The 26,112-nt window shown below is 39.4% G+C and overlaps 1 protein-coding gene across 2 annotated transcripts in view; it reads left to right on the plus strand.

Annotated features, from left to right (window-relative positions):
• Nucleotides 1-26,112, plus strand: part of CNTNAP4 (contactin associated protein family member 4) — a 285,330-nt gene that overhangs the window by 175,755 nt on the left and 83,463 nt on the right. Inside the window, exons 5-10 of one of the 2 annotated variants that reach the window (XM_066243208.1) lie at nt 4,542-4,745; nt 5,344-5,528; nt 6,310-6,453; nt 9,877-10,138; nt 20,183-20,332; nt 25,502-25,673. In XM_066243208.1, the coding sequence (XP_066099305.1) occupies nt 4,542-4,745; nt 5,344-5,528; nt 6,310-6,453; nt 9,877-10,138; nt 20,183-20,332; nt 25,502-25,673 (1,117 nt within the window). Of the gene's footprint in view, nt 1-4,541; nt 4,746-5,343; nt 5,529-6,309; nt 6,454-9,876; nt 10,139-20,182; nt 20,333-25,501; nt 25,674-26,112 lie in introns of those variants that run through there. The other variant, XM_066243210.1, reaches the window with a different exon arrangement.

The following is a 26,112-nucleotide window of genomic DNA, read 5'->3' on the forward strand; positions in this document are numbered from 1 at the left end:
AAGATATCAAATCTGTGGTGTTGTATGTGACCAAGTTTGCGGTCCCTTTTACAGTAAAAACAGAAAGCTCAGTCACAAGGAAGATTCAAATCCACACAGGCTAGTTGCATTAACTACTAGGCTAAACTGTTATACTGCATGCATTATTTAAAATGGCTCACAAGAGGGTGAGACTAAAGGACCGTGCTAGAATAATTTGCAGCTTGATACTGGAAAATCGGAGTTCATGCCCTCCCCATGGTGAACCAGGATATGACTGAGCTGGGTTATTAATATTGATATAATCCAACCATTAAAAATATAACTTCAGTTAATAAGCATAATAATGATCAAATTTACATTTAGAAAAGTAATTTTCTCAATCAGGTGACATGTCTCTTTCTACATCTTTGGACTATACATCTTTCACTGTTACACATCTTGTTAACTTCTGATTTCTAATTTTTTTATAATCAATTTTCTAATACCTCTACTTTTCCGATTTATATAATTCAACTGTGTGTAAAAGATTTTTTTCCCAAAAGTCTTTGACAAAAGACAAGAATAAATGTTATTGACTGTTAATTTAAATATTAATATTATTTTGGATACTTAATTTAGTGTTTCTAAACAAACAAGTATTGAGTTGGATTAATTTTATTAATGCTATATACTCATATCTTATAGGTTAGAATTAATGTAATAAAATATTGTTATAAACCATCTGAACTTTTTTTTGTAAGAATGGGTTTGCATTGGCAGTGCTCTACTGAGAGTTCAAAATCTGAAAATCTTTGTGAAATAGTGAAAATAAATTCACCCTGAGCATTACCAGTGATGGCTAAGACTTGAAATGTTTCTGTCCCAGTCAATAATGTCAAGTCCAAGTATACATTTTAAGTTAGTAGTTTTAAAGGAAACTTTTTAAAAATGCAAAAACATGATTCTTATTCAAATATCAAAGTTGTATTTGATTCATTAATGAAGGAATCAGAAGGATGGGAAAGCTAGTCCAAAGGAAATTCAAGAGACTGAGTGCATATAGGACTCCAAGAAAGAATGTTGGGTTGCTGTGGCCAGGTTAAGTACACAAATGGTTAATGTCCATCTGGATAGTAGAGAAACCTTTGGGGACGCATTTTCTACTGGACAGAAGTCATTTGAATCTATACTGGGAAATCTGTCTACAAATTAACGTGTTACTTCACAGATTCTGGCCCTAATCAGTAATAAAGAGTAAAATCAGATATTTATTAATTTTAAATAATCTTTAGACAGGGGCCTGTTAGAAAATGCTTAGGATGACGTTGAAAGGATGTGAAGTTCTGCCTTTGATTTATTTTTTAGTGTCTCCAATTTTACTTAACAGTGGTAAGATCAATTTCCAGAGCGACTCTAACCTGTCTCTCCCACCAGCATGCTTGCAGTGAGTGCTAGATGCTGACGATGATACATTGAATTTAAATGCTCTCTCTCTCTCTTTCTTTGTTTTTCTCTCAGAAGATTATATCTTTTCAGAAGCTTTAGATTTTTATATTCTTAACATTATGTGTCATTACTTAGCATTTTATGATTATTGCTTAAAATTATATGCTTTTCATATATTAGATATGTTATATAAATAGCTTTTAATAACAGTGACACATTAGAACCATTATAGGCGAGTTTTCTATCTAAAGTAATACTGTTAGGAATCATCTGAATATTTTTCTTCCCCCTGTAGGTATTTTCACCTGCATGTGAGTCTGTGATGTGAGTGCACGAGTTTGTTGATTCCCCTACTTCACTGCTTTCTGGCTTTCTGGCCCCGGTGTTCGAGGGCCAGCCCCCCTCACTCCTCCTTCCTCCTTCTGTAGTTTCCCAGCAACCTCAGCGCTTCCTTTCACCACCGCGAGGGAGGGAACGTGCTGGGAGAACGTCCAGACCTCTCGGAATGACGTGTTGTAAGAGGAATTCTTATTGATGAGGACAGGGCTTGAACTTGAAGATCATGGAGAGGAGGAGATTATTATCTTCCACTTCAGAGCCAGGTTTCTGCACCTGAGAACTGAGTGTCCCCAACTACTGTACTTTTCATTCCATAAAACGCACTTTCCCCGGCCCACCCCCCCAAAAGTGGAGGGGAAAATGCCCGTACATCTTATGGAGATAAAAATACAGTATTTTATTAAATATTTTAACACACCATTTGGTCAGAATATTTTTTTTTTCTTATTTTCCTCCTTAAAACCCTAGGTGTGTCTTATGGTCAGGTGCATCTTATGGAGCAAAAAATATGGTACCTTGAATAAAGTGTCCCCAGTCTCCTTTCCTTTTAATTGGATTTGTCGAGGTGTCATTGGTTAGTAAAATCACATAGGTTTCGGGTGTACTATTCCGTAATACATGATCTATATGTATATACACTGTACCACACATTCACCACCCAGGTGTCTCTTTCCATCTCCATTCATCCCCCCTCGACCCTCTTCTGCCTCCCCCACCCCCAGACCACACTGCTGTCTGTGTCTGTGAGCTTTTCTTTCTTTACTTAACCCCTTCACCTTTCTCACCTACTCCACAATCCCCTTCCCCTCTTCAGTCTTCTTTTAACCTTGATCAGAGTTCCTATTGTAGTCTGTAATTATTTATGAGCTGTTTGTTCAGCTGGTAATTATTGTCCATCTTCACGGAATATAAGCCCCATAAGGACAGTGGCTGTATTTGTGTCGATCAACCCCGTTTTCTAAGCACCCATCACAATGCTTCAAATATGATGAACTAAAGAATGCATCAAATTAATTAGTGTTATTACTGTAAAGTAAGAAGAAAATAGATAACAGTGAGAGAAAATGGCACATGGCTTCAGTTGAAGACGTGAAACAATATACCATCGCTTTAGGCATCAGTTGTCAGATACGGTTTTCACTCTCCCATTTGGCTGATGGAACTGTTTCAGCCACAAAAGCTTTAGGTGCCATGAAAGGTTAATATGAACATTATAGTGTAATAATAACAGTTGTGGAGAAGATAAAAGAAATAGTAGGCTAAAGTAACACAGACTGAACCTTTCCTAGAAAAAAAATTTCTCTTGGTAGCTGATTCCAAAAATAGACTTTATCTAAAATAAAATCATTATTACGATGCTTGCCTTTAAGCGATACATTAACTCAGAGATAAACTGCATTGCTCCAAATGTGTCCGCATTTAGAGTCTGTTTTATTGGAATTTTTCTTAATTTATTGTAATCTAATAATCATAGAACACGTTATTTGTATTTGACACAGAGTTATGTTTTAACCATGCCCATTTATTCAGCTTTATAACAAGGAATGATTGTTCAGTTAACATATTCTTAGTGCAGAATGCAATGTTTATTCATTTGCACTTGGTGAATTCTTTATAAGCACATTAGCAAGATGTGGGGGAAATCAAACATCTGAAATTTCAGAAGATAGCTATATAAACTAGTTGAAAAATTTGGGGGGGGCTACGGATAATCTGAATGAAATGCATATTTGGGTATACAAGTAATTGTAATAATTTTGTCAAATGAAACAAGATGAGTAAACTTTAATGTCATTTCTTTGACTGGGAGACGTCAGTTAGCCAGTTGAAAAATAACTTCATATATTATTGCATTTTCTTAACATCTTCATTTATTACATAAATGCATTCTTAAAGGTAATTGCCTTTTTTTAAAAAACAGTCTTTGACTTGTGAAACATAGAAACTACTGCTGGGCTTTTTGAGTATTGTTTTTCGTGTTTCTTGTTCAGGGTGCCACTGATTTTGACAGATGAACTGTTATGCTCCTGGTATAACATGACATCTTTTTTTTAGATGAGCTGAATAAAAGTGATCTTGACAATGAGTAGATAAGACACTGTCAGAAAGCTGAAAAAACATGTCAATGTCACAGTTATGACACAAATGCAGCAGAGCAGCCCTTATAATATCATTAAGTGAATGTCTTTTTAACGACACCCTTGAAAAGACAGACAGTAGCATTGCTCTTAAATACTGTTACTTAGCCAGCAACATAATAAAGTAAGAGAAAATGCAAAGGTCAGTTTGATACTTATTTGAAGTGGCATCTGATGAGTCTGATGTATGTGTGTGTATTTCTATGTGGAACTCCTTCACAGGTGGCACATGGGAAAGAATTCTGAGCTATCAAAACCCCCTTTTCAGGAGCTAAAAACTATTTAACTTCACCATTTCAAGAACACCATTAAAAAGTATTGATTGTAGAGTATGCAAAGTGGTTTTATGGATATTGATTATAACCATTTTTCTGATTTTTTATGTAATGAGAAAGAACAGCCTTTAATAATATAAGAGAAAATCAGAAATTCATTTAAAAATGAATTTTGTAAGTAGGTTAGTAAAGACTAGAATGAAATCGATTCCAAGTATCAAGAGGAAACTAGACATGTGGTGGTTTCGTTATTCTGACTGGCTCAGAGCCGAGCTGTGCACGTGTGTGTACATGTATGATGCTTTCTCTGTACATAGACATTTAAAGTACTTAACGAAAAGCATATTTACCCTAGAACAACTTTTGATATCTTTGTGTCTAGGATCAGAAGTGGTTGATCTCGATGGAAGTAGTTCTCTCCTCTACAGATTGGATCAAAAATCCCTGAGCCCAGTAAAGGATATTATTTCTTTGAAATTTAAAACCATGCAGAGTGATGGGATTCTTCTGCACAGGGAGGGGCAGACTGGAGATCACATCACCCTGGAATTGAGAAGAGGAAAACTCTTCTTACTTATTAATTCAGGTAAAACCACTGGGTGAAATGCTTGAAAATCTGGTCATTTAGATACCACTTCAGTAACTTTATACTTTTATACCATATAACAATTATAAGGCACTTTATTTCCAGATTCAGGGCATGTGTGTGTGTGTGTGTGTGCGCGCGTGCACATGTGCGTGTTTATGTGTATGCATATATACGGACCAATATTGTACTTTCATTTAAAATGGTTCATATTTTGCAAACTGTATAAAACCCTCATTCAGTGTTTTTTTTTTACATAGTGCCAGTAGACCTACATAGCTTTTTAACATTGTGAAGAAAGAGATGGGTCATTGAAAAATATTTAGGTAGTAAAAATAATGAGGTTGTAGCGAGGATAAAATTTGTATTGAAAATGAGCATGTGATGGGTAACACTAATCAAAAGACTTAACAGTGGAAGAAATTACAGCCGAGTTGAGAGGATATTCTATTCAAGCTTTAGGTAAATCCACATGGTGTTTTGGCTGGCCTGCATGGAAGGAGATTGTCATTATTGTGAAAGATGCTGGCTCATGAAAGGGAGACTTTTTTTTTTTAGACTGGGAATAATGGTGCTTTTATTATTTTTCTCTTCTAAGGTGATGCTAAACTGCCCTCGGCTCACACGCTGATCAATCTCACCCTGGGCAGCCTGCTGGATGACCAGCATTGGCATTCGGTGCTCATCCAGCGCCTGGGCAGACAAGTCAACTTCACAGTGGATGAGCACCGGCACCGTTTCCACGCCCAAGGAGAATTCACTTACCTGGATCTCGATTATGAGGTGTGATGGTTATGTTTCAGTTGACGCAGGTTTTGTGATGTCTCTGTGGTTAGCCCAGCAAAAGAAAATACGCTGCTGAGAACCCCACTTTCAGGGTGAATCTGAGCCCTGCTGAAGCGTTTGCCCTAGGGGGACTTAACTCACAGGACGAGGTTTGGGCCTATTCTACTGAGGCTTCATCTTTCTCACAATCTGTTAGTTTATTATTATAGAGAGAAATCATCTTTTTTTGCCTGAATGTTACATGTAAGAAGTCTCCAAGAGAAGATCTCATTGCCACAAGTACATATAAATTGGGTTGCATGATTTTTAGTGTTCTAGGGCACTCCTGAACAATGTAGATTTATTGGGAGGATATAGCAATGAATAGATAAATTAATTCATTAATAATGAAGTCAAATGCATAAATATCAGTGTGTGCCAGAAATGTGTATTAAACAAACTGTGATTTTAATCAGTTACATTATTAAACAGTTGATCAAGGTTTACCATGGATAGAAAGATGTGCTTTTATTCATCAACAAATAAATAGCAAATCTGGGATGATTAGCAACTTGAAAGACTTATTAAACTCTAATGTAAATGGAAACTGAATGCATACAAATTTGTATAAAAATGCTTTAAATCTGGATCTTAACTTTTAAAATTATCTCCAGTTGAAATTAATAATATGACAGTATAGGATGATGATGATTAGAGCTGTAGTTGCTAATCATAATTATTTAAGCAGCTTATCAGAAAACCACTAAACAATATTATTGATGCCATTTTTCTTTCTAAGATCAGCTTTGGAGGGATTCCAGCACCTGGAAAATCAGTGACATTCCCTCATAAAAATTTTCATGGGTGTTTAGAAAATCTCTATTATAATGGAGTGGATATCATTGATTTGGCCAAACGACGAAAACCACAGCTCATTGTTATGGTAAGAAAGTCTTCATGTGAAGGAAGGAGTAAAAACTATGTGGGTTTTTTATGTGATAAAATTTCTTCATTTTGGTTTCTGTTTATTATGATGTGTTAGAATTGACTCTTTTTTTAAGCTTTTCTCTGCTTGACAATATGCATATAAGGGATTAATTCTATTTGAAGGAATTATCATTCATAACGCATGATTATTTTATTTTATTTTATATGAAATAAAGCAGGGGGTTTTTTTTTTTGCAGTTGATAATTTTGTTGTGACAGTATTACTCCCAGGAGACTCATTTCTTTTCCTCTGTAATTTCTTTAACAAGACATTCCCTAACAAACTCTCTAAACAAGCATACCGAGTTTCTGGAATTAGATAATATCCATGTATATTAGAGAGGCATTTGAAAAACTTGTATTCTGCCATGGTCGTTCATAATAAATACGAGAAACTAATAGGCTGTTACAACATTGCATCTGCCAATCTGTCCCAATAGTAGTGTTGGTCAGGCTGCATTATATTATATTCTAGTTCCATGGCAATACGGCAGAATGGAAGGACAACGATTGGGCCGGGTTCAGCTGGGAAAGCAGCACGGTGATGAGTTTAATGAACAAGGGATCTGGTTTAGGACTGGGAGCTTAATAATAGTCAGAGAAGCTGGAGAGTGGAGGCCAGCTGTTGGGAGGAAGACTTGTGAGGCAGAGCCAGGACCCGCTGGAACCAGCTACTGTGATCATCCTTCACTGTGCATGATCACACACACAAACGCTTTGGGGGGGAAATGGCCAGTGTTTCACTTCTAACTCAAATATCATGCAGTCTCCCCTTGCAGCTAACTTGTAACCAGAACCAGACAAGGGAGGGGATTCTGTGCAACATGGTTTCTGGTTGAAGTAGCTGAATGACCAACCGAAAAGCGTACACACATATCCATTTGGTTGTATTTCTTTAACTGCTTAAAATTCAATATGTAAATTTAAGCTCATGTTATATCTGCAAATCCTAAAGCACATCATAGGAATATTTATTGCTGAAGAATCTTTTATTCCTAATTCTCTGTGTGAATTGATAGTGTTTATATGAATGAAACATCCAGTGAAATTTAAGAAGTTGTTTTTTATACATTGAGAAAATTATTTAAAAGGAAAATAAAATATTCTGGATAGATATGTTTAATTGACAAAATGAGTTTCCAGGAACTGCTCTTGCAGCTAACACCCACTCTTCACTGGCGAGAGGATTTGCTGCTTGCTGGGTAGCAGGAAGCTGTCCAAGTGAAGCCGGAGACCCAGCTGCAGCTGGAGAAGGTTTCCAGTTTTACTGGGTTTGCTGGTCTTGTAACTTCCTTTACATTATGGGTCTGTGTAGTTTACTCTTCAGCTTTTGTGACTTCATTCATTGGGACAAGATACTTATCCACAGTGAAAGCTAATTCACTTTTAACAGAATCACAACATAACCAAAAACTTTTGTTTAACCAAGACCAAATGGTTTAATTCCAATGTGTGTTCTTCTAAATAAAGTTAATTTTATTGACTTTTCAAATTTGTATTTGGAAATTTTACTAAAGATTATTTTCAGGAAAAAATAAAAACATCTATTTGCTTGATTCTTTCTCAATAATTCGGACCTTAAAGGTTCTTTTTAATCTACAAATATATATATTTTACTCAAATAGCAAAATAATTTTCATAAACAAGTATTTTAATAAAAATTTATGTAATATAGTCTATGCTGAAGATCTATTTTAAAACTATTAGATGAGAAATAATACATATAACTTTGATGACAAGGGCATAATGATAAGAAAAAGACAAAAATAGTAAAAACAAAAACAAAACAAATAAGGAATGTAAATAGTATGTTGTACATTGTAGTGTCCAATGTAAAACCTACAAAAAAGAAAAGAAGGCCCTGGCCGTTTGGCTCAGCGGTAGAGCGTAGGCCTGGCGTGCGGGGGACCCGGGTTCGATTCCCGGCCAGGGCACATAGGAGAAGCGCCCATTTGCTTCTCCACCCCCACCCCCCTCCTTCCTCTCTGTCTCTCTCTTCCCCTCCCGCAGCCAAGGCTCCATTGGAGCGGGAATGGCCCGGGTTTTGGGGATGGCTTCTTGGCCTCTGCCCCGGGCGCTGGGGTGGCTCTGGTCTCAGCAGAGCGACGCCCCGGAGGGGCAGAGCATCGCCCCCTGGTGGGCGTGCCGGGTGGATCCCGGTCGGGCGCATGCGGGAGTCTGTCTGACTGTCTCTCCCCGTTTCCAGCTTCAGGGAAGAAAAAACAAAAAAAAACTAAAAAAAAAAAAAAAAAGAAAAAGAAAAGAAAAGAAAAATTGAAAAATCGGCAAAGCATATACAGACCATTCTGAGGAAAGCAAGTCCAAAGAGCTGTGAATTTATCAAAAAATGCTCAGATTCATTATTAGTCTGGGAAATAAAAGATAAAAAGAATGATATATTACTTTGACATTTTTGTCATCAAATTTGTACAAATTAAAAGGTCTCGAATACTTATTCCTGCCAAGGATGTGGGAGAAAGGATATCCTTATTTATTACTAGTGGACAGATGGAGTATTTAAACTTTTTTCTTTTTGAAAAAGAATCTGGAAATATCTATTTAAAACATGTAGGTACCCACAGTTCTGTATCTAGAACCTTCTTCACACAGTTGTTTACGACAGTGTTGTTGGGGAGAGACAAAACCTGGCCACAGAGCTCATGTACACTAACAGGAAGACAACTGGGCAGAATTTGGAACAGTCCCTTAGTAAAATGTTATGCAATCAATAGAAAGAAGGAATTAGGCTTATGTCAGATAACTCAAAAGGATTTCCCCAGGGTATATTTTAATGATAAAATTATGGTACAGTAAATGGCTTCTATTTTTGTAAGTCAATGCCCAGTATGTATTCATCAACATATATTTAAGTGTGTGTATATACATATAATTGAACATATAACTGAAACCATATACATATATGTATATATGTTTCAATGGGAACAGAGAAAAATATGGAGGGGATACAGTAACTCATTAATATTGATTGTGTTATGGGATGGATTAGAAGCCAGAGGCAGCAAAAAGGTGAAATGAATGAAAAGGGAAAGCCAAGTAAAAGATAAAAACGAGAGTTGACTTAAATCCAGTTTTATTGAATTAAATTACATTGAGTTAGATGCCTTTGTGAAAGTTGAGAGATGGGGAGAAAAGGATTTCACCTAGAAACACCAGCGAAAGACTTACCTAATCATCGTCGCTGGGTTTGAAGAGCCTTTATGGTGTATGGCAAGAATTTGAAATTTCATGTTGATAGCGATTTATTGTTTTAAATCGAGGATAATTTGAGATTGATAGATAGCCTTTGTGAGAATTTCAACTTTTATTCCTAAAGTGGTATGACTCATTCTTAAAGCCTTTTCTTCGACTTTATTCTCAGGGGAACGTGTCGTTTTCTTGTTCGCAACCACAGTCTGTGCCTGTGACTTTTCTCAGCCCCAGGAGTTACTTAGCACTGCCAGGCTCTGCTGGGGAAGAAGAGATGTCTGCTACTTTTCAATTTCGAACCTGGAATACTGCAGCACTTCTGCTATTCAGTGAACTTCAGCTGGTTTCGGGGGGTCTCCTCCTCTTTCTTAATGATGGAAAACTTCAGCTGAATGTCTACCAGCCAGGAAAATTACCCAGTGACATCACAGCAGGTAATAAGAGTATTTCCATGGGCAAGACACATGCATTTGGAAGATTTCATTATCCCTCTGTCTCTTCTCCATAAAATTTTATGCATAACCAAAAAATTAATATTTGTTTAATAAATGGATACTTGTGTTAATAAGATTACCAGTACTCTTCCTTAGAGGAACTTGATTGAAATTTTCTTTTAAATATGGCTCCACACTAGCAGTTCTTATTAATCAAAATGATACAGAGGAATAGAAATTTCCTTCTATGACCCTCTTGCCACTCCAAATAAATCAACATATGCTAAGAAAATGTGTCTGGGGAAAAATACGAAAGATTTTGAAATGGAAGAGTTTACTCACTGTGTGTCTTCAGTGGAAGTGTAGGATTTCTCTAACACAGCAATTCATTTTCCTGGTCTGTGAGAGAAAAAGGAGATTTTTCTTGGAGATATAGGTGTATCTCTATATTAGTGTTATAATACCTAAATACTAAGTCAACGTAACTGTACTTGCTGATGTATTGTACAGAGTTGGGAGTATTTTGGGAGGCCGAAAGGATTCATGAAAAGTTTCTCATTTAGGCACCAAAAGGAATTTTCTCTACTTATACGCAATGCAGTGATTTTAGTGATTCGAAGCAATATAATTAAGGAGACTATATGAGTGTCTGGAAAATTAATGTCTAATTTAGGTCAGTGCTTTGGATGAGGAATATTTTTGTCTCTTCATTAAAATTACACAGTTTTTGACAGGGGATCTCCATCACATTTTCATATATATGAAATAACATTTAAACCAAGCAACTAGAGGTCACATTGGGGTAAATTTCTATATCAACTTAATAAATGATCTTTAAAAACAATTTAAAGATGCCATTGTACTACTGCTCTATATTAACTATGACTGGGATAGGGAATAAAAGTTAAAATATAGTCAGAAACTAAGTACAAGGAAAACAGATATACAAATGAATACACAAAAGTATAGTCTTTATCTACCTTTTTTGTTGTTGTTCATCTATCACTGCAGCTTAAATGTGGAAGCTTAAAGTTCAATATTAATTATACTTTTTGAGAGGTACTATGCTGTGACTTTTTAATGTAATACTCAAAATGTGGTAGATTTGTAGGCTTCACAAAGGCAGTAACTCAGTGTCATATTAATAATTAGTAGGTTTCCTAATATGAGAGCCTAAAAATGTAAGCCTGCCATTAATATGTAGTTTATTGTGATTTGTTTGACGTTCTCAGAAGTGGTGATATTCATAGCATAGTTTTCGACATTTTAATGAAACTACTTCACAACAATGTTGCTGTGGTGAGCCCCATGAAGCTAGTTCACTCCTAAATACTTTACAGGCATGTATATTTAATAAATTACTAGGCATAAGTTTTTAAAGACTACCCTGAATGATTTTTAAAAAAATCTCTGCATTAATGTTTAAATCCATATACAGTTTAATCTATTGTGACATCATATGACTTGGTGAGGTTGTTTTCATAGCTAATAGTAAGGAACCTAGACTAAATATGACTGTCAGTATAAAAAACATTGCTGTACTTCAGATAAATATATTATTGTTTTCTGGTTTCAATGTTGTGTTTGAAATAGACTATTTAAATAGTAGTTGCGTGGGTGGTCAGTTTGTTTTCCTAGGGAAGACTTTCCACCCATGTTTCACATGTACAATTTTCAATAATTAAATTAGTTATCAGAATGTATTATAATGAGTCTTTATAGAGAATCACTTACTGGTAGATTAGTATCATATTACACTAAATCTTTCCATTAAAGAAGGTTGTTGATTCTTCTTAGCTACTGGAGATATAAATTACTAATTTTTTTTTTTTTATGTTTTAAAAATTCAAAGTTTTATCTTTTACAATGGAATAAAAATTAAATTGTAGGCCTGATCTGTGGTGGTGAATTGGATAAAGTGTCAACTTGGAATGCTGAGTGTAAGGTATCTTTCCCTGCCGAGGAAGAAGGAAGGGGCATAGCCACAAAGTGTGGAATAATAAACGCTTTATTTAGTACAGCGCTTCCACCCGATGATGTTCCCTGGTCCCAGGGACAGAGGCCAGGGAAGTAGCATGGGGTGATCCATGTGGGGAATATTTAAAGGGTCTCGTCTAGGGTGGTCGAGTTGATATGACGTGGTGAAATCTCACTGGCTGATGGACGGTCGCTCTTTTCCCAAGGACTCCTGGGAAGTTTCTTTTGGTGCGCATGCGTGTGGGCAACTCTAGCCAAAGTTCCCGGGTCTGGGTTCCTCACGTGACCTTCCTCCATTGCTGACCACCTTACATTTAGATCTTTTGTGTTAATAAGGGGCGCCGCTTATTCGTCTGGCTACTTCCTGCTGATTAGGGGCGTTGTGGGGAGGGGAGATTGGAAGGTGGTGGCTTTGAGGGGAGTCGGGAGGAACATCTGTTAGACCATGACTGGAAAAACTTCACAGATGTGGTCCTGTAAGGATTTTTTTTTTTTTTAAAAAAAGAGGAGTAATAGAGGGATCTTCAGGGTCCAGCCTTTTGGTGAGCTGGAGATGGGTAGCAAACTTGAGGCAAAACTGTATGCCAGGAGTGGCATATGAAGGGGAAAAACTGCATGTCAGAGGTGGTGTGTGAAGGGGATAAGAAGGGGTGCCATTCACTCCCATAACCGAGACCTGTGAGGGAACTAGAGGTCCAGAGTGTGATGGCAAAACAGAGAAGGTAGCCCCCGAGTCCACAAGAAATGAGATGGACTTACCCGTTCCTGCAGCATTACCCTGGGTTCTCCGAGTCCAGGCTGTGTCCTAGGAGTTCGAATGATGGGCCTGCCTGGCTGGCTTGGCCTTCCATTTGGGTGGCTTGTCCTCCACTAGAGGTGCTGAGGAAAGCCTGTTGCCCAAAGGGGCAATCATTCCGCCAGTGACCAGGCTGCTTGCAGTCAGGGCAGGGCTCAGTGGGCAGCCGCGGGCAGGGGCCCTTCCGGGACCAGTGATGGGGTTCCTTTTTGTGGCCTGGATTTGGGTCAGGCACTTTCTATGCCTTACCCCTGTTGCTCTGCTGGCCTCAGGGCTGCCACAAGAGTCTAGGTTTGGAGAGTTAGCTTCTGCTGCATGCAGGTCTGGCAAACAGCCTTGGCCTGTTCCTATTAGCTGTGGCCATTAAAAACTTTAAATACCATGTTCACAGGCCTTGAATAGGGACTTGGAGGTTGAGAATAAGAGGATGGGGTCTCCCGGGGAGCCCGGTACCCAGATCTGGCCAGAAACACCAGAGCCAGATGCAGGACAGGGCCAGAACTTCCTGCAAGAAAATTGGGGTTGGGCCTTGAGGTGTAAGGGCTAATGGCAGGCTGAGAATGGCCTGACAGAGGACGGGCTTAAGAACACAGTGGAAAAGGGAGGGAGCCCTGGCCAGCAGGGGAGGAGAAAGAGAGACTGGTATTTGCAGGTGAATGAGAAACAGGATCCTGCGAAGGGAGGTCAGGGGGCTCTTGGAGGGAAGAGACCCAAGTGGAAGAGGTCTGCAGAGGGATCAGAGAGGGGTCCCAAGAGAGGGGCACCCTTGGGGGTCAGGCAGGAGGGGGATAGAGTTGGGGTTCAGGTGAAGGAGGAAAGATCAGGAGTGGAGGGTTTAGGTGAGATTTCTCTGGCCAAAAAAAGGGCCTGCGCGTGGAACAGGTGGCACAGAGATTAGGACAGGAGCGCAAATAACTAGAAGCCCTGAATGTAAGGGATCTCCAATCAGTTTCCAGTTCTTTTGGTGATAGTTAAATTGGTGAGGATGTTAAAACCGAAAGTCCCTTCAGGAGGCTACCTGGTTCGTTTTGGATTAGGTTTAGATTCCTGTGTCCCCATGGCCATCCTCAGTTCTTGGAGTGGTCAGAGTTGAGTATTGGCGTCCCACAACTCAAGCTCTAGCCACTGGACGTATAGGTAAAGTGGATGTGTTCGGGATGTCTCCACGGGCACACACGCACTCGGAATGGAACGGAAAAGAGGTCCCTGATGCAGCTGCGGTTTCAGACAGGGAGTCTCGGAGGAAAGAACTGAGGGGAGGCTGCAGGCAGAGGACTTACCGCACCATGTGCCGAAGTGGGTGGAAGGTCAGAGGTCTTGTTTCTATCTCAGAGGGGAAGGGGAGAGGAGTGGTCCTTGCGGACTTCCAACTCCTCCCGGGTTTCAGCACCAAAATGTAAGGTATTTTTCCCTGCTGAGAAAGAAGGAAAGGGCATAGCCACGAAGTGTGGAATAATAAAAGCTTTATTTAGTACAGCACATACCCTCCCCCATGATGTTCTCTGGTCCCGGGGTCAGAGGCCAGGGAAGTTGCATGGGGTGATCAGCGTGGGGAATATTTAAAGAGTCTCGTCTAGGGTGGTCGAGTTGATATGACGTGGTGAAATCTCACTGGCTGACGGACGTCACTCTTTTCTCAAGGACTCCTGGGAAGTTTCTTTTGGCGCGCATGAGTGTGGGTGGCCCTAGCCAAATTTCCCGGGTCTGGGTTCCTCACGTGACCTTCCCCCACTGCTGACCACCTTACACTTAGGTCACCAGTTCAAAACCCAGGGCTTGCCTGGTCAAGGTACATATGAGAAACAACTACTATGAGTTGATGGTTCTTGCTCCCCTACCCCTTCTCTCTCTCTTCTCTCTAAAGTCAATAAAATAAAATCATTAAAAATTAAATTGTGTTGAGGAAGAACTGAACTGTGCAAGTATTTGAATTATCAGGCTCCATTTTTAATATGATATATAGTTTTGCAAATTGTCATTTGGAATTCTTTGAAAATATTATGTCAGCCTATATCATTTTTGAGATATTAAAGCTATTATATCAGTCCAAACCATAAAACATATTAACACTAGTACAGAATCCCTCATGACTCACAATATTTTCAGTCTTTGTCACTTTTATAGATATCAAAGCAAAAATCATTCAGATGCCATCCAAAACCCAATGAACAATACTTATATTGTTATGTATCGTTATATTGTATCATTAGGTATATTTTCCTATTTAAAACAAATTCTTTATTGTTAAGTTGGAAGTTTCCGCTATGATTTTAGCATTTCTGCTGCTGCTTTTGCCTAAAGGTGAAACTCGGGCCTGTAAACAAGCTTCTTGCTCTCCTGGGCAGGGCCTGGCAGGTGCAGGCTTGCAGAATACGTGCTGTTTCTGCATTTTTCATGTACCAGGCACTCGTGATTCTGTGGCCCTGGCAGTGGAGCAGGCAAGCCTCTGGTTTGGCCTCACCCAGGAGAAGACTGTTTATTTCCCCCTCTTCCTTTTCACTGTTGGATATTTCTACCCTTTCAGATTGTAATCCTGACACTCCCTTAAACTCCCACTTTCCACTAAAGTGATTAGCACCAGTGACCTCCATATTTTCTTTCCTCTTGGCAAGAGCTATCTGATGGTTTGGATCTTTAATCGTGGTTAGTGGGTACAGTTAGTGGACGTAGGAATTTCTGGCACGGGTTCAGAGCACTGGAAGACATCAGGAAGCAGGCAGAACATTTCGGTTGTTCCCTGAGTAATGGCCTGTGTATAATTACCTTTTGCACCTTTGCAAAGAACCTACCCTATGCAGCAGGCTTCTTTTTTCCTTATACATCTTACTCCCTGGGTGCTTATTATAGTCTTATGAGAGAATGATGGTGGCTAAGCTGTCACAATATTTCTGTAGCAATTTAAGAGTGCTACCAGAAGATTATATATGAGCAGCGGATATAAATCTTTTTCTTCCTGCTGTGTTTTGTGTGTTCACATACATGGTTTAGGCTTGAGAGGGTGAGAAGAGGGGGAGAAGTGGGCAAAGGAGAGTGCAGGAAGGAGGGAGAAAAGAGGAGGAGGAGGAGGGAGACGGGAAGGAGAAGAAGAAGGAGAGAGGAGGGAAGAAGAAAGGAAAAGGAAGAGAGAGAGAGATTTCTGGTAAACAGTTCTGTTCTGATTGCCGGATATGCAAACACTTCCTTTCTTTGTCCCGTTCTACTTGGTGGTTCTGTTTGGCGTTGTCGGGGCTCCCCGCCCACACACCGTGGTAATAGCTCCTGTAATCAAACCTGTTGGGTTTACTGCTTATGGCATCAGAGCGCACGCCCTGGGAAACCATGGGGTGTCTCAGTACAAAGGTGCAAGAGATGATTGATTATTGGATTTTGGGTTGTGTTAGCTGATTTGTGAGTGGTTTCAAGGAAGTCGAGAAATGCTCTAGATTAAAAAACTGTCAGGAAGTGCGGGTGATTGTGTGAGTAGGTAGGTATCTTTGTAAATTTTATCTAAAAGATGGAGGAATGAAATAAAGCTTAAACAGTAAACCAGTTGCCACATTCCTATTATCCAGGAGAACAACTTCAGTATGTCTGTGGTTTTCATAGCGGCCTTACTTTTGTGTGTTTAGACAGGGTTATAAAGTAGTTTTGATTTTTTTTTTTGGGGGGGGTCCCATTTTATCGTAGTCACACACTGATTTTGTTCTGAGATTATGTCCTATGGGAGAAACCAAGGCCTCACTCTGGGCGCTGGCCAGCTGCTCACACCTCCGAGGCCTCCCCCAGAGTGCCAGCCTGCTGCCCACCTGTTAGCAGGCCTTTTCTCCTTCTCTGCTAATTGTAAACATGAGCAGAAAGGTAAAGGGCCCCCGGCCCTGCAGGCAGAGTGGGTGTTGGAGTCAGCTCACCAGCTGCGTGCTGCCTTGGGTGGTTTATCCTCCTTGAGCCTCATTTTCTCATATTTACGTAGGTGAGAATAATTATTGCAGTGTTGTGAGACTAAATGACACCATGCATGTAAACCACACAGTACCTGTTATGAATAACAGTTCAATGAAATTGTTATTATTATTGTATCATGACACCAACAATGTCCCCCCTCCAGACTCCAAAATTGTGAGCAGTGGGAGCCATGTGCTAGAATTAGTATTTAGTTACCTAGCATCACGAACAAGAAAAAATGTAGCATCTGTAATCCCTCCTTCTCCTTTCCCTCTTTTTCAAGCTTTCGAAAGGGGCTCAGTTCTCATCCCACCTAAAAATGGGAAAGAGCAATATACTTAAAACAATAGACTGATTTAAAAAACGATCCTGTTTATTATGTAGAGTTCGGTGAAATGAATTAAACAGGTCCCTTATTATGTTATTTGACTAATAAATCCCACTGACAGGTAATAAGTCTTCTCATCATGTGAGTGATGTCTGTCACCAGTGAGGCTTGAGAATAGTTTTCTGAAGGTTACCCCACAGACGTAGCCCGGCTTCATAACCTGCTAGCTGGGTAGAGAGGTACATTTAACTGTGTCAACACAGTGGACTTGTCCCAGCTGTCCATTGTTCTTAATTCCAGTTGGCTTCCATATGTACAAAAGAAGTTCCTGAGCCTCTGACTCAATCCTGCCGTGCACCGGACCCAGCAGTCCTCTGAGCATGCCACTCAGTGTGGTCCCTGCAGTAGAACTGGTTCAGTGCAACACTTGTTACCAAGATGGGTGTAACAATTGAGATGAAGCTCTTAAAATCCGCTGTAGCCATACGGTATTGCTGCACCGTCTAAGCACATGGCCAGTGGGCTTGTATTTTATATGTCATCTTTCATTTTTTTAGCAATTCATTTTGATTGCATTTTGTCAAAAGTATCAATCTGCAGTAGCTGGGAAAAGAAAATGTTCATCCCACAGGTAGTTTGAGAAGCGCTGTCCTGGACCAGTGGGAAGCCTAAAATGGAATAACAGGAGTCAGGCCATGTACACAGGCACATTGCCACTTGGAGAAAGATGGCAGGAGACATGTGGTGGGCAGGAGGGAGGCAAGTGGCCGTGGGACACAAAACCCAGCGCAAGGATTTGCACTCCAATGTGTCCTCTTAGAGGAAGCACCGGATGACAAGTCTGGGACAGCTGATTTATTTCGGTCTAATCTCACACTGGCAGGAATTATATAACTCTATTCAACCATCTTTTTCAGAGTCTGCTCTTAGAAAATGTATCTAAAAGTATCCAACCTCCATTCTTCATTTTTAGTTTTCAGGTCTTCATCATTATCTTCTACAAATCAAGCCAGAGTTGGCTCTTTGAGACTCATTTTTGTTTCCTGGAAGTAATGTGAAAATGAGCTTTGATGCCCAGGGTGGAATTTGCGTTATACTAGATGAGCCCAGGACAAAGAACTTAGTCACCTAAGGGACCTTCTATGCATTTTCTGTCTGTAAGCTTGTGGTTGAAAATAGCTGGGGGAAAAATGAAATTGCATATCATATTGGAAGAGAGACCCATGACCTTCAAGTTTAATAGAATACTTATATTTTTGTTTACTAATTTAATCTGCAAAAGTCATACAGAGTTGACTATTCAGTGGATGGAAAACTTACTGGTAAATCCACAGCTGAGGTGCTTTAAATTCCTTCTGCCTGCTGAATATCAATCACAGAGCCTTGTAGACTTAATTCCCGTTGAGAGGGAAAGTCTATCAGTGTTCTTCTACTGCTGTTGCTTAGGGCATCATCTCAATATGCCACGGTTGTGGGTTTGAGCCCTAGTCAGGGCACTTACAAGAATCGACCTAAGAATGCATGAATATGTGGAACAACAAATCGATGTTTCTCTCTCATCAATCAATAAAAATATTTTTTTTTTATATTTTTATTTTTCCAAAGTTAGAAGCAGGAAGGAAGTTAGACTCTTGTATGCGCCCTACTGGGACCCACTCACCATGCCCACCAGGGGGTGATGTTCTGCCCATCTGAGGCATTGCTCTGCTGCGGCCAGAACCATTCTAGCACCTGAGGCAGATGCCATGGAGCCGTCCTCAGCGCCTGGGCCAACTTTGCTCCCATGGGGCCTTGGCTGCGGGAGGGGAAGAGAGAGACAGAGAGGAAGGAGAGGGAGAAGGGTGGAGAAGCAGATGGGCACTTCTCCTGTGTGCCCTGGTTGAGGATCGAACCCGGGACTTCCACATGTTAGGCCAATGCTCTACCACTGAGCCAACCAGCCAGGTCCTAATTAATAAAAATATTTAAGCATTATAATCATCAACAAAAACAAAAGAATGTGAGAAAACATGTTTACATGAGAGGGCTGAAACTAAAAATGTTGCCTTGGATATAACCTAGACCAGTGGTTCTCAACCTTTCTAATGCTGCGACCCCGCAATACAGTTCCTCATGTTGCGGTGACCCCAAACCAAAAAATAATTTTAGTGGCTACTTCATAACTGTAATTTTGCTACAGTTATGATTCGGAATGTAAATACCTGATATGCATTATGTATTTTCCGATGGCTTTAGGTGACCCCGCTGGGGTCGCAACCCACAGGTTGAGAACCGCTGACCTAGACTTTTGGAACACATCTATGTCCTTCCCAAACCCCTTCCTCTAAAGCAGGGGTAGTCAACCTTTTTATACCTACCGCCCACTTTTGTATCTCTGTTAGTAGTAAAATTTTCTAACCGCCCACTGGTTCCACAGTAATGGTGATTTATAAAGCCAGGGAAGTAACTTTACTTATAAAATTTATAAAGCAGAGTTACAGCAAGTTAAAGCATATAATAATAATTACTTACCAAGTACTTTATGTTGGATTTTCGCTAAGTTTGGCAGAATAAATCTTTATAAAACTATTTACTATAGTTAAATCTATCTTTTTTTTTAAAATCTAGCTTTTTATTTATACTTTGGTTGCTCCGCTACTGCCCACCATGAAAGCTGGAATGCCCACTAGTGAGCAGTAGGGACCAGGTTGACTACCGCTGCTCTAAAAGCTAAATTTCATGATGAAAAGTGAACATTGGCCCATGCCAAATAATTGAAAGATTGTAACTATGTAGGCTTGTCTAAATCCGGAAATTCTGTTCTCCGTTGAGACCCTAAGAAGGGAAGATGATATGCACATCTCCCCATGCAGGGGGCGAATGCCCACGTGCTTGCTTTTCCTCTCTTCCTTTTTGTTTCCTGTTATTAATCGATGTGAGCATTGTACTTGATTGAGTGATGGTTATATTGCTGTTCCTCACCGATTGTTTATACTGTTCACTGTTGAGACATAAGTCTTTAAACTGATTTTATCTTTCCTAGGTGTTGGATTAAATGATGGACAGTGGCATTTCATCTCCTTATCTGTCAAGAGGAATCACCTGAGCGTGGTGGTGGATGGCCAGGTGACGTCTGCTGCTGCTTCCCTGGGGCCTGAGCAGATCTATTCAGGTGGCACCTATTATTTTGGAGGTAAGAGAAGTGGTCAGGCTGTAAGGGCAGTTTAACTATACTTGCAGTTACTACCCCTCTGTCTGGGGGATGTTATCATATTTTACTTACTGTCAGTGCTATAGACTAATGTCTTGTTTTCTTTGAATGTGGAAATGTTGAATGGATCAAGGTAACAGACTATAACCTAAAATGTATTTCTTCATGATGAATTTACTTACGTTTACAGTTTCTACAATGAGATCAGATGAAATTATCCACACTCTTCAGTTCTTACTTTCCAACTTTGTTGTATTTCTCTGATGTTAAGTGGTCCTTACATGTCTTTTTCTAATTTTATGAGCTGGTTTCATTGTAGTATTTTCCTGATTGCATCTCTTAGCATCTCTAGAGCATCCTTCTTGCTTTCCTACTGCCCAGTATAGAAGGGCAATATTATGCTGATGGACAGAATAATCTAACTTAATTAGCCACAGAAACCTCTTCTCATTGCAAAGTAATAATGCAATAACTGATGCATTTGATGCAATTTGGGCATCAGCCTTCAATGCCAGGTCACCTCTCCCCGAGAACAAAACAAGTGAAGCATTGACTGGTCTAGTGGAAGTTAAATTGAACTGAAAGCTTGGAAAGGAAACCTTGGAAATAGTAATGAATCTATTGCACTGAAGATTAAAACAAAATGTTATTCCCCATTAGAAAGGTAAAGTTGTAAAATCGGTAGTAGTAAGACATTTTTAATAGTGACTTGAGGTATTTCTCATTGTTGTTATTTTTCATTAAATTGTTACTTCTTTCTAGAACCACTTTTGAATTTGGTGGAAAGCCCAATTTTTATTATTCATCAGTAAAACGCCAATCCCTTTCTAAGAATTGACAGTAAGCACACAGACCATGAATCATGTATCTGATATTAAAAACAAACAAACAAACAAACAAAAGTTGTACATAATCTATCACTATGCAAGGCAGGATAGTGCCAATAATCTTAAAAGATAGAACTTCTTCCTTTAGTAAGATTTGTGCATTTCTGAACCAAGTTGTTTATAAAACCTGATGGAATATATAATTGAGTATGTGGTAACCCATATGAACACATTCCTTTAAGAGATAGTGAAATATATAGATTAACTTAACCAAGAGTCTTTACTTCAAAGGAAAAGATTTAGAAGCACTAACAGAAATAAGGAGGAAAAGAACAACTATGTTGTCAAATGATGGATGCAAAATATGATAAAATAATCATCAAGATAAAAGTGTAAATCATGAATATAGAATCATCATTTTAAAGTATTTTTGTCCATGTTCAGATTTAATGATGCCTCCCTATTTCTTTTGTAGAATATTTTGATTGCTTTTATTCAGACCCATGATATTTTATAGTGAAATAGATCACAGGTGAACTCTGTAATATAGTTTCTATTATGATACGTATGACACATACCATTATATTTCAGTCAGTTTTGAATTTATGAATAGTTTTAGATTTACCAAAGTGTTGCAAAGATACACAAGGACTTCCCAGATGCCCACGTCCAGGTCCCTCTGTTGTTCACATCTTACATGAAATATATGCAATTTAAATAGTACTAATTAGTTTTTGAAAATATACATCTACACATGCATTTCACAACTTAAGAAAGATAGTGTGACCAAAAAAAAAGAAAAAAGAAAAAAAGAAAGATAGTGTGACCAATACCCATTTGTCCTTCCAGGATCATACCCTTCATCCCCCTCAGGTGGATTTGTCTTGAATTTGAGGTTTATTCTTTCTCCCATGGCCTTTATAATTTGACATTTATTAAGGTGTTTCTAAGTTTTTAAACAATGTGCTGTGGAAGCTTCTATAGTAAAATCCTGATTTTGGCACATTTAAAAAAACCAATTTTAAGATTACTTTGGGATTTACTCAGTCATTGCCCTTCAGTTCCAAATACTGTCCGTTTGATCCTGGCAGCAGGTGCTCGCCACTAAATACATGCCCTGCGATCTCCAGGGCTCCCTGACGTTTCCAGGGCTGGGGGCAAGGGCAAGGGTCCCAAAGAGAGCAGGAGGCCTTCTGCTGCCCTGCACCCTCCTCCCAGCCTCCAGAACCTGGTAGAGGCTTTGGGGCTGGGACTTCTGGATTCTGGAAGTAAACTGGAGAGTGGGGAGAAGGGCTGGAGAGGACACATCACCTTTCTCTGTGAGATCTTGTGGAGCCGTGAGCAAAAGCCTGGCTGGACGAGGGGAGACTAAGATCCCCTAAAGTGCAGGACTGCATAAGGGCCCTGGTTGTCTGAGTGGTACTGGCATTGGGGTGACTAGCTCTCCCCGGATTTAGCACTGAAAGCCCTGAGTCCTGGGAACACATCCCCAGGGCAGCTGTAACTGATGGCCAGCCTAGAAACCCCTCTGGTCTGTGCAGGTGAGAGTCCCCTTTGTCACTAGACTGTTTGACCTAGGTGGAAGGCTTTCCTTAGGTCGTTAATTCTTCAGCCAGTTTATCTGCAAGTAAATAAATATCCCATGTCCTGAGACACTTCCCATCAGTTCTCCCTCACTTCTCTTTAAATTCACCAGCAAGTTTACAGTTTTCTTATCAGCAAATGGTCAGTCTAACCTGATTGCATGCCCCGCAGTGAAGGCGCAGTCTGTCCCAGCAGCCTGGGTGCATCTCCGTTCTGTGTCAGTCTTGGGAGCAACTGTCATGTAGGGAGAGTGGCCACTCCTGAACGTGTAGTGTTCAATGAATAATGAATACGATGCCAGCTTCACTGTCTGTCTGTCAGTCTGTCATTTTTTTTACTTTTTTCTGCCCATCCCCTCAAATGCATGCTTTCCAAAAAGTCAGACTGTATTGTGGTCAGTTTTTATCATTTATAAATTATAAACTTTAAATCTGGGTTCTCCAGATCAATGTCTGTGTATTTCCCTATGCAATCTTTGTGCTGACCACTAACATGCTACACGGCGCGAGCTAGCGATGCCAAACTGTGCAGGATTCTCGCCCGCCTGCTTGGGTAGGTCACACATCACTCACCCACGGACCGGCTACGTCGCCATGAAGTCAAAGCCGACATCTCACTCTGGCACAGTGACATACAGTGATAATTTATCTGTCATCTTCAGAGGTGCTTAACATGCTGACTGCCTCTAGTAATGGAGCCATCCATTAATTCAGCATTAAGTATTCCCCAGAAATCTTCCTATTTTAGAACTTTCATTTCAAACGGGTTCAGTGCTGAACTTCTCTCTGTTGTTGCATTCTATTAGCTCGTGGATGCCTGTTATCACAGACTAATGAGCCTAACCTGCCTTGAACTCCTTCTTTGTTCTTAGCATCTCTTGCTATTAGACTCTGTAGCTGGAATGTGCCGCGCCTCGTGATGTGAGGGTGTGCTTTCTGTAAAGTTCCGTGACCTTTCCTGCGGCTACAAGTTTTCTTAGTTTTGTTTCCTACGGGCAGGTTGCACGATTTATTCTAGTCTGAAATAGTTCGAAATGTGTCGGGAAACACCACCTGGAGAAAAGGAGATTAGCAGAGCTGTTTATATTCCTGGCATATTGTAGTTGCCCCAAATATTATTGAACTATTATCCTCTCAATTTCTATTTTAACATTCGTAATTGGTTAATAAGTCATCTAGAAAACATACAGAGATATGGTAACTATACCCTACACCACGGCAGTAATTTGAACTCTGAAAATGTGTCTAGTGCTATGTATTATAAATTGATACTCAAAGAGCTTTCATTACCTTTTCTTGATAGATTAAATTTGAAACTTCATTGTCTCCATTGGTTAAAACACAACATTTCAATGTGTCTGAAAGCAGTTTTGAATATGAGTGTGGCTTTGACTTGCTATGTAAATGTATTTTTTTAGGAAAACAATGCATTAAGGATAAATATTCTCAGTCAATATATTTTAATTATAGCCTGACCAGGCAGTGGCGCAGTGGATAGAGCATCGGACTGGGATGTGGAGGACCCAGGTTTGAGACCCTGAGGTCACCAGCTTAAGCGCAGGCTCATCTGGTTTGAGCAAAGCTCACCAGCTTGAGCCCAAGGTCGCTGGATCGAACAAAGGGTCACACTCAGTCTGCTGTAGCCTCCTGGTCAAGGCACATATAAGAAATCAATCAATAAACAACTAAGGAACCGCAACAGAGAATTGATGTTTCTCATTTCTCTCCCTTCCTGTCTGTCTGTCCCTCTCTCTGACTCTCTGTCTCTGCCACACACACAAAAAAAAGAAAAAAATTAATTATAGTGGAAATTCCCAGGTAGAAAACTAGTATAGATTGTACAGAATTAGGAAGTTGCTGATTCATTTCTTATTCTTTGAAATTGTAAGAGTGGTTGACAACCATAACAGCAAAGAAAGATTAGTGAAAAATGCATAATATATGTGTTCATGCTCCATAAAATTATTTATTTCACTTGGATAGAAAAACACTTAGAACATCATTAAACCCCAGACAATAATGGTCAGTATTATAGTTCTTTATTATTTAAATAATTAGTAACAGGTCTTAGAATAATGTTAGAAAAAAAATAATATAAAAGAATATTCTTTTATGAGGCAAAGAGTAAATAAACTCAGGAGAGTGTTTTTGACATTAAGCCAATATGATTTATTAAAATGCATGTATACCATAATGACTCTTGTATGTATATTAAAATAAGTCACTTAATTAAATAAAATAGTAATTTTATTTCAAGTCATTATAACCTCTTTCTCAAATAGGTAGCTTCAACTTTAGAGGTATTTCACCACTATTGATTTATTTATCTCTTCTTAGCTGCAGTGCACAGTTTCATCCTTTCTACTACTTTTATGTTTCAAAAGGCTACATTCCTGTGTTTAAATTAGATATAATTTAATACTGCTGACATACATGTTTAGGATTCTTGAGCTAATATATGCATAATTTTTAAATGTGAATCAAGTCAATATCCTTGCCCATAATTATTTCAATAGTAGTAATTTCCTATGGATCCTATGATAATAAAGAGAAGTACTTTGTATGAATTGAAATTTGTAATTTAGATCAAACTAAATGATAACTGCAGCGAGCTTTTCTCCCTATTTTAATTTAATAAAGTAAATGCTGATTTTATTTTTTTTAACGAAGTAGTCTATGATACTGAAATTTTACCTAACATTGTGATATATCCTGGTTTTCCTGTGTTTTGCTTTTATCAGGTTGTCCTGACAACAGCGTTGGATCCAAATGTAAAAATCCCCTGGGTGGATTTCAGGGATGTATGAGGCTCATTTCTATTGGTAGCGAAGTGGTAGATCTGGTTTCAGTTCAGCAGGGGTCCCTGGGGAACTTCAGTGACCTTCAGATTGACTCCTGTGGGATCACAGACAGGTAAGGGCCATGTCACGTCTTTATTTTGCCTGCCTGCTGTCAAACGTTTGGCAGCAGATTAAAATTTATATGTAACACAAACATGTTTTTTCTCTCCTCTTCCCCACCACTACCTTTCCCGTGGGGAAAACAGACCTTATAGACAGACAACAGTGTGGATTGCAGGAGGGAACAAGGGTCAGGGAGGGTAAGGGTGGGGCAGACGGTGATGGAGGGAGGCTGGACTCGGGGCGGTGAACACACAGAGCAGTCTACAGATGATGTGCTGTAGAATTGTGCCCCTGAAACCTGTGTAATTTTATTAACCGATGTCACCCCAATAAATTCAATAAGAAATTGAAGGGAAAAAAAAAAGTTAATAGAGTAGCCAAGTTATACCTAGAAAAAAAAGAAAAACAAGTGACCTTGATTCTATGGACAGAGGCTACCAGTTAACAAA

The sequence above is a fragment of the Saccopteryx bilineata genome, chromosome 9, assembly GCF_036850765.1.
Source record: "Saccopteryx bilineata isolate mSacBil1 chromosome 9, mSacBil1_pri_phased_curated, whole genome shotgun sequence".
NCBI lineage: Eukaryota > Metazoa > Chordata > Mammalia > Chiroptera > Emballonuridae > Saccopteryx > Saccopteryx bilineata.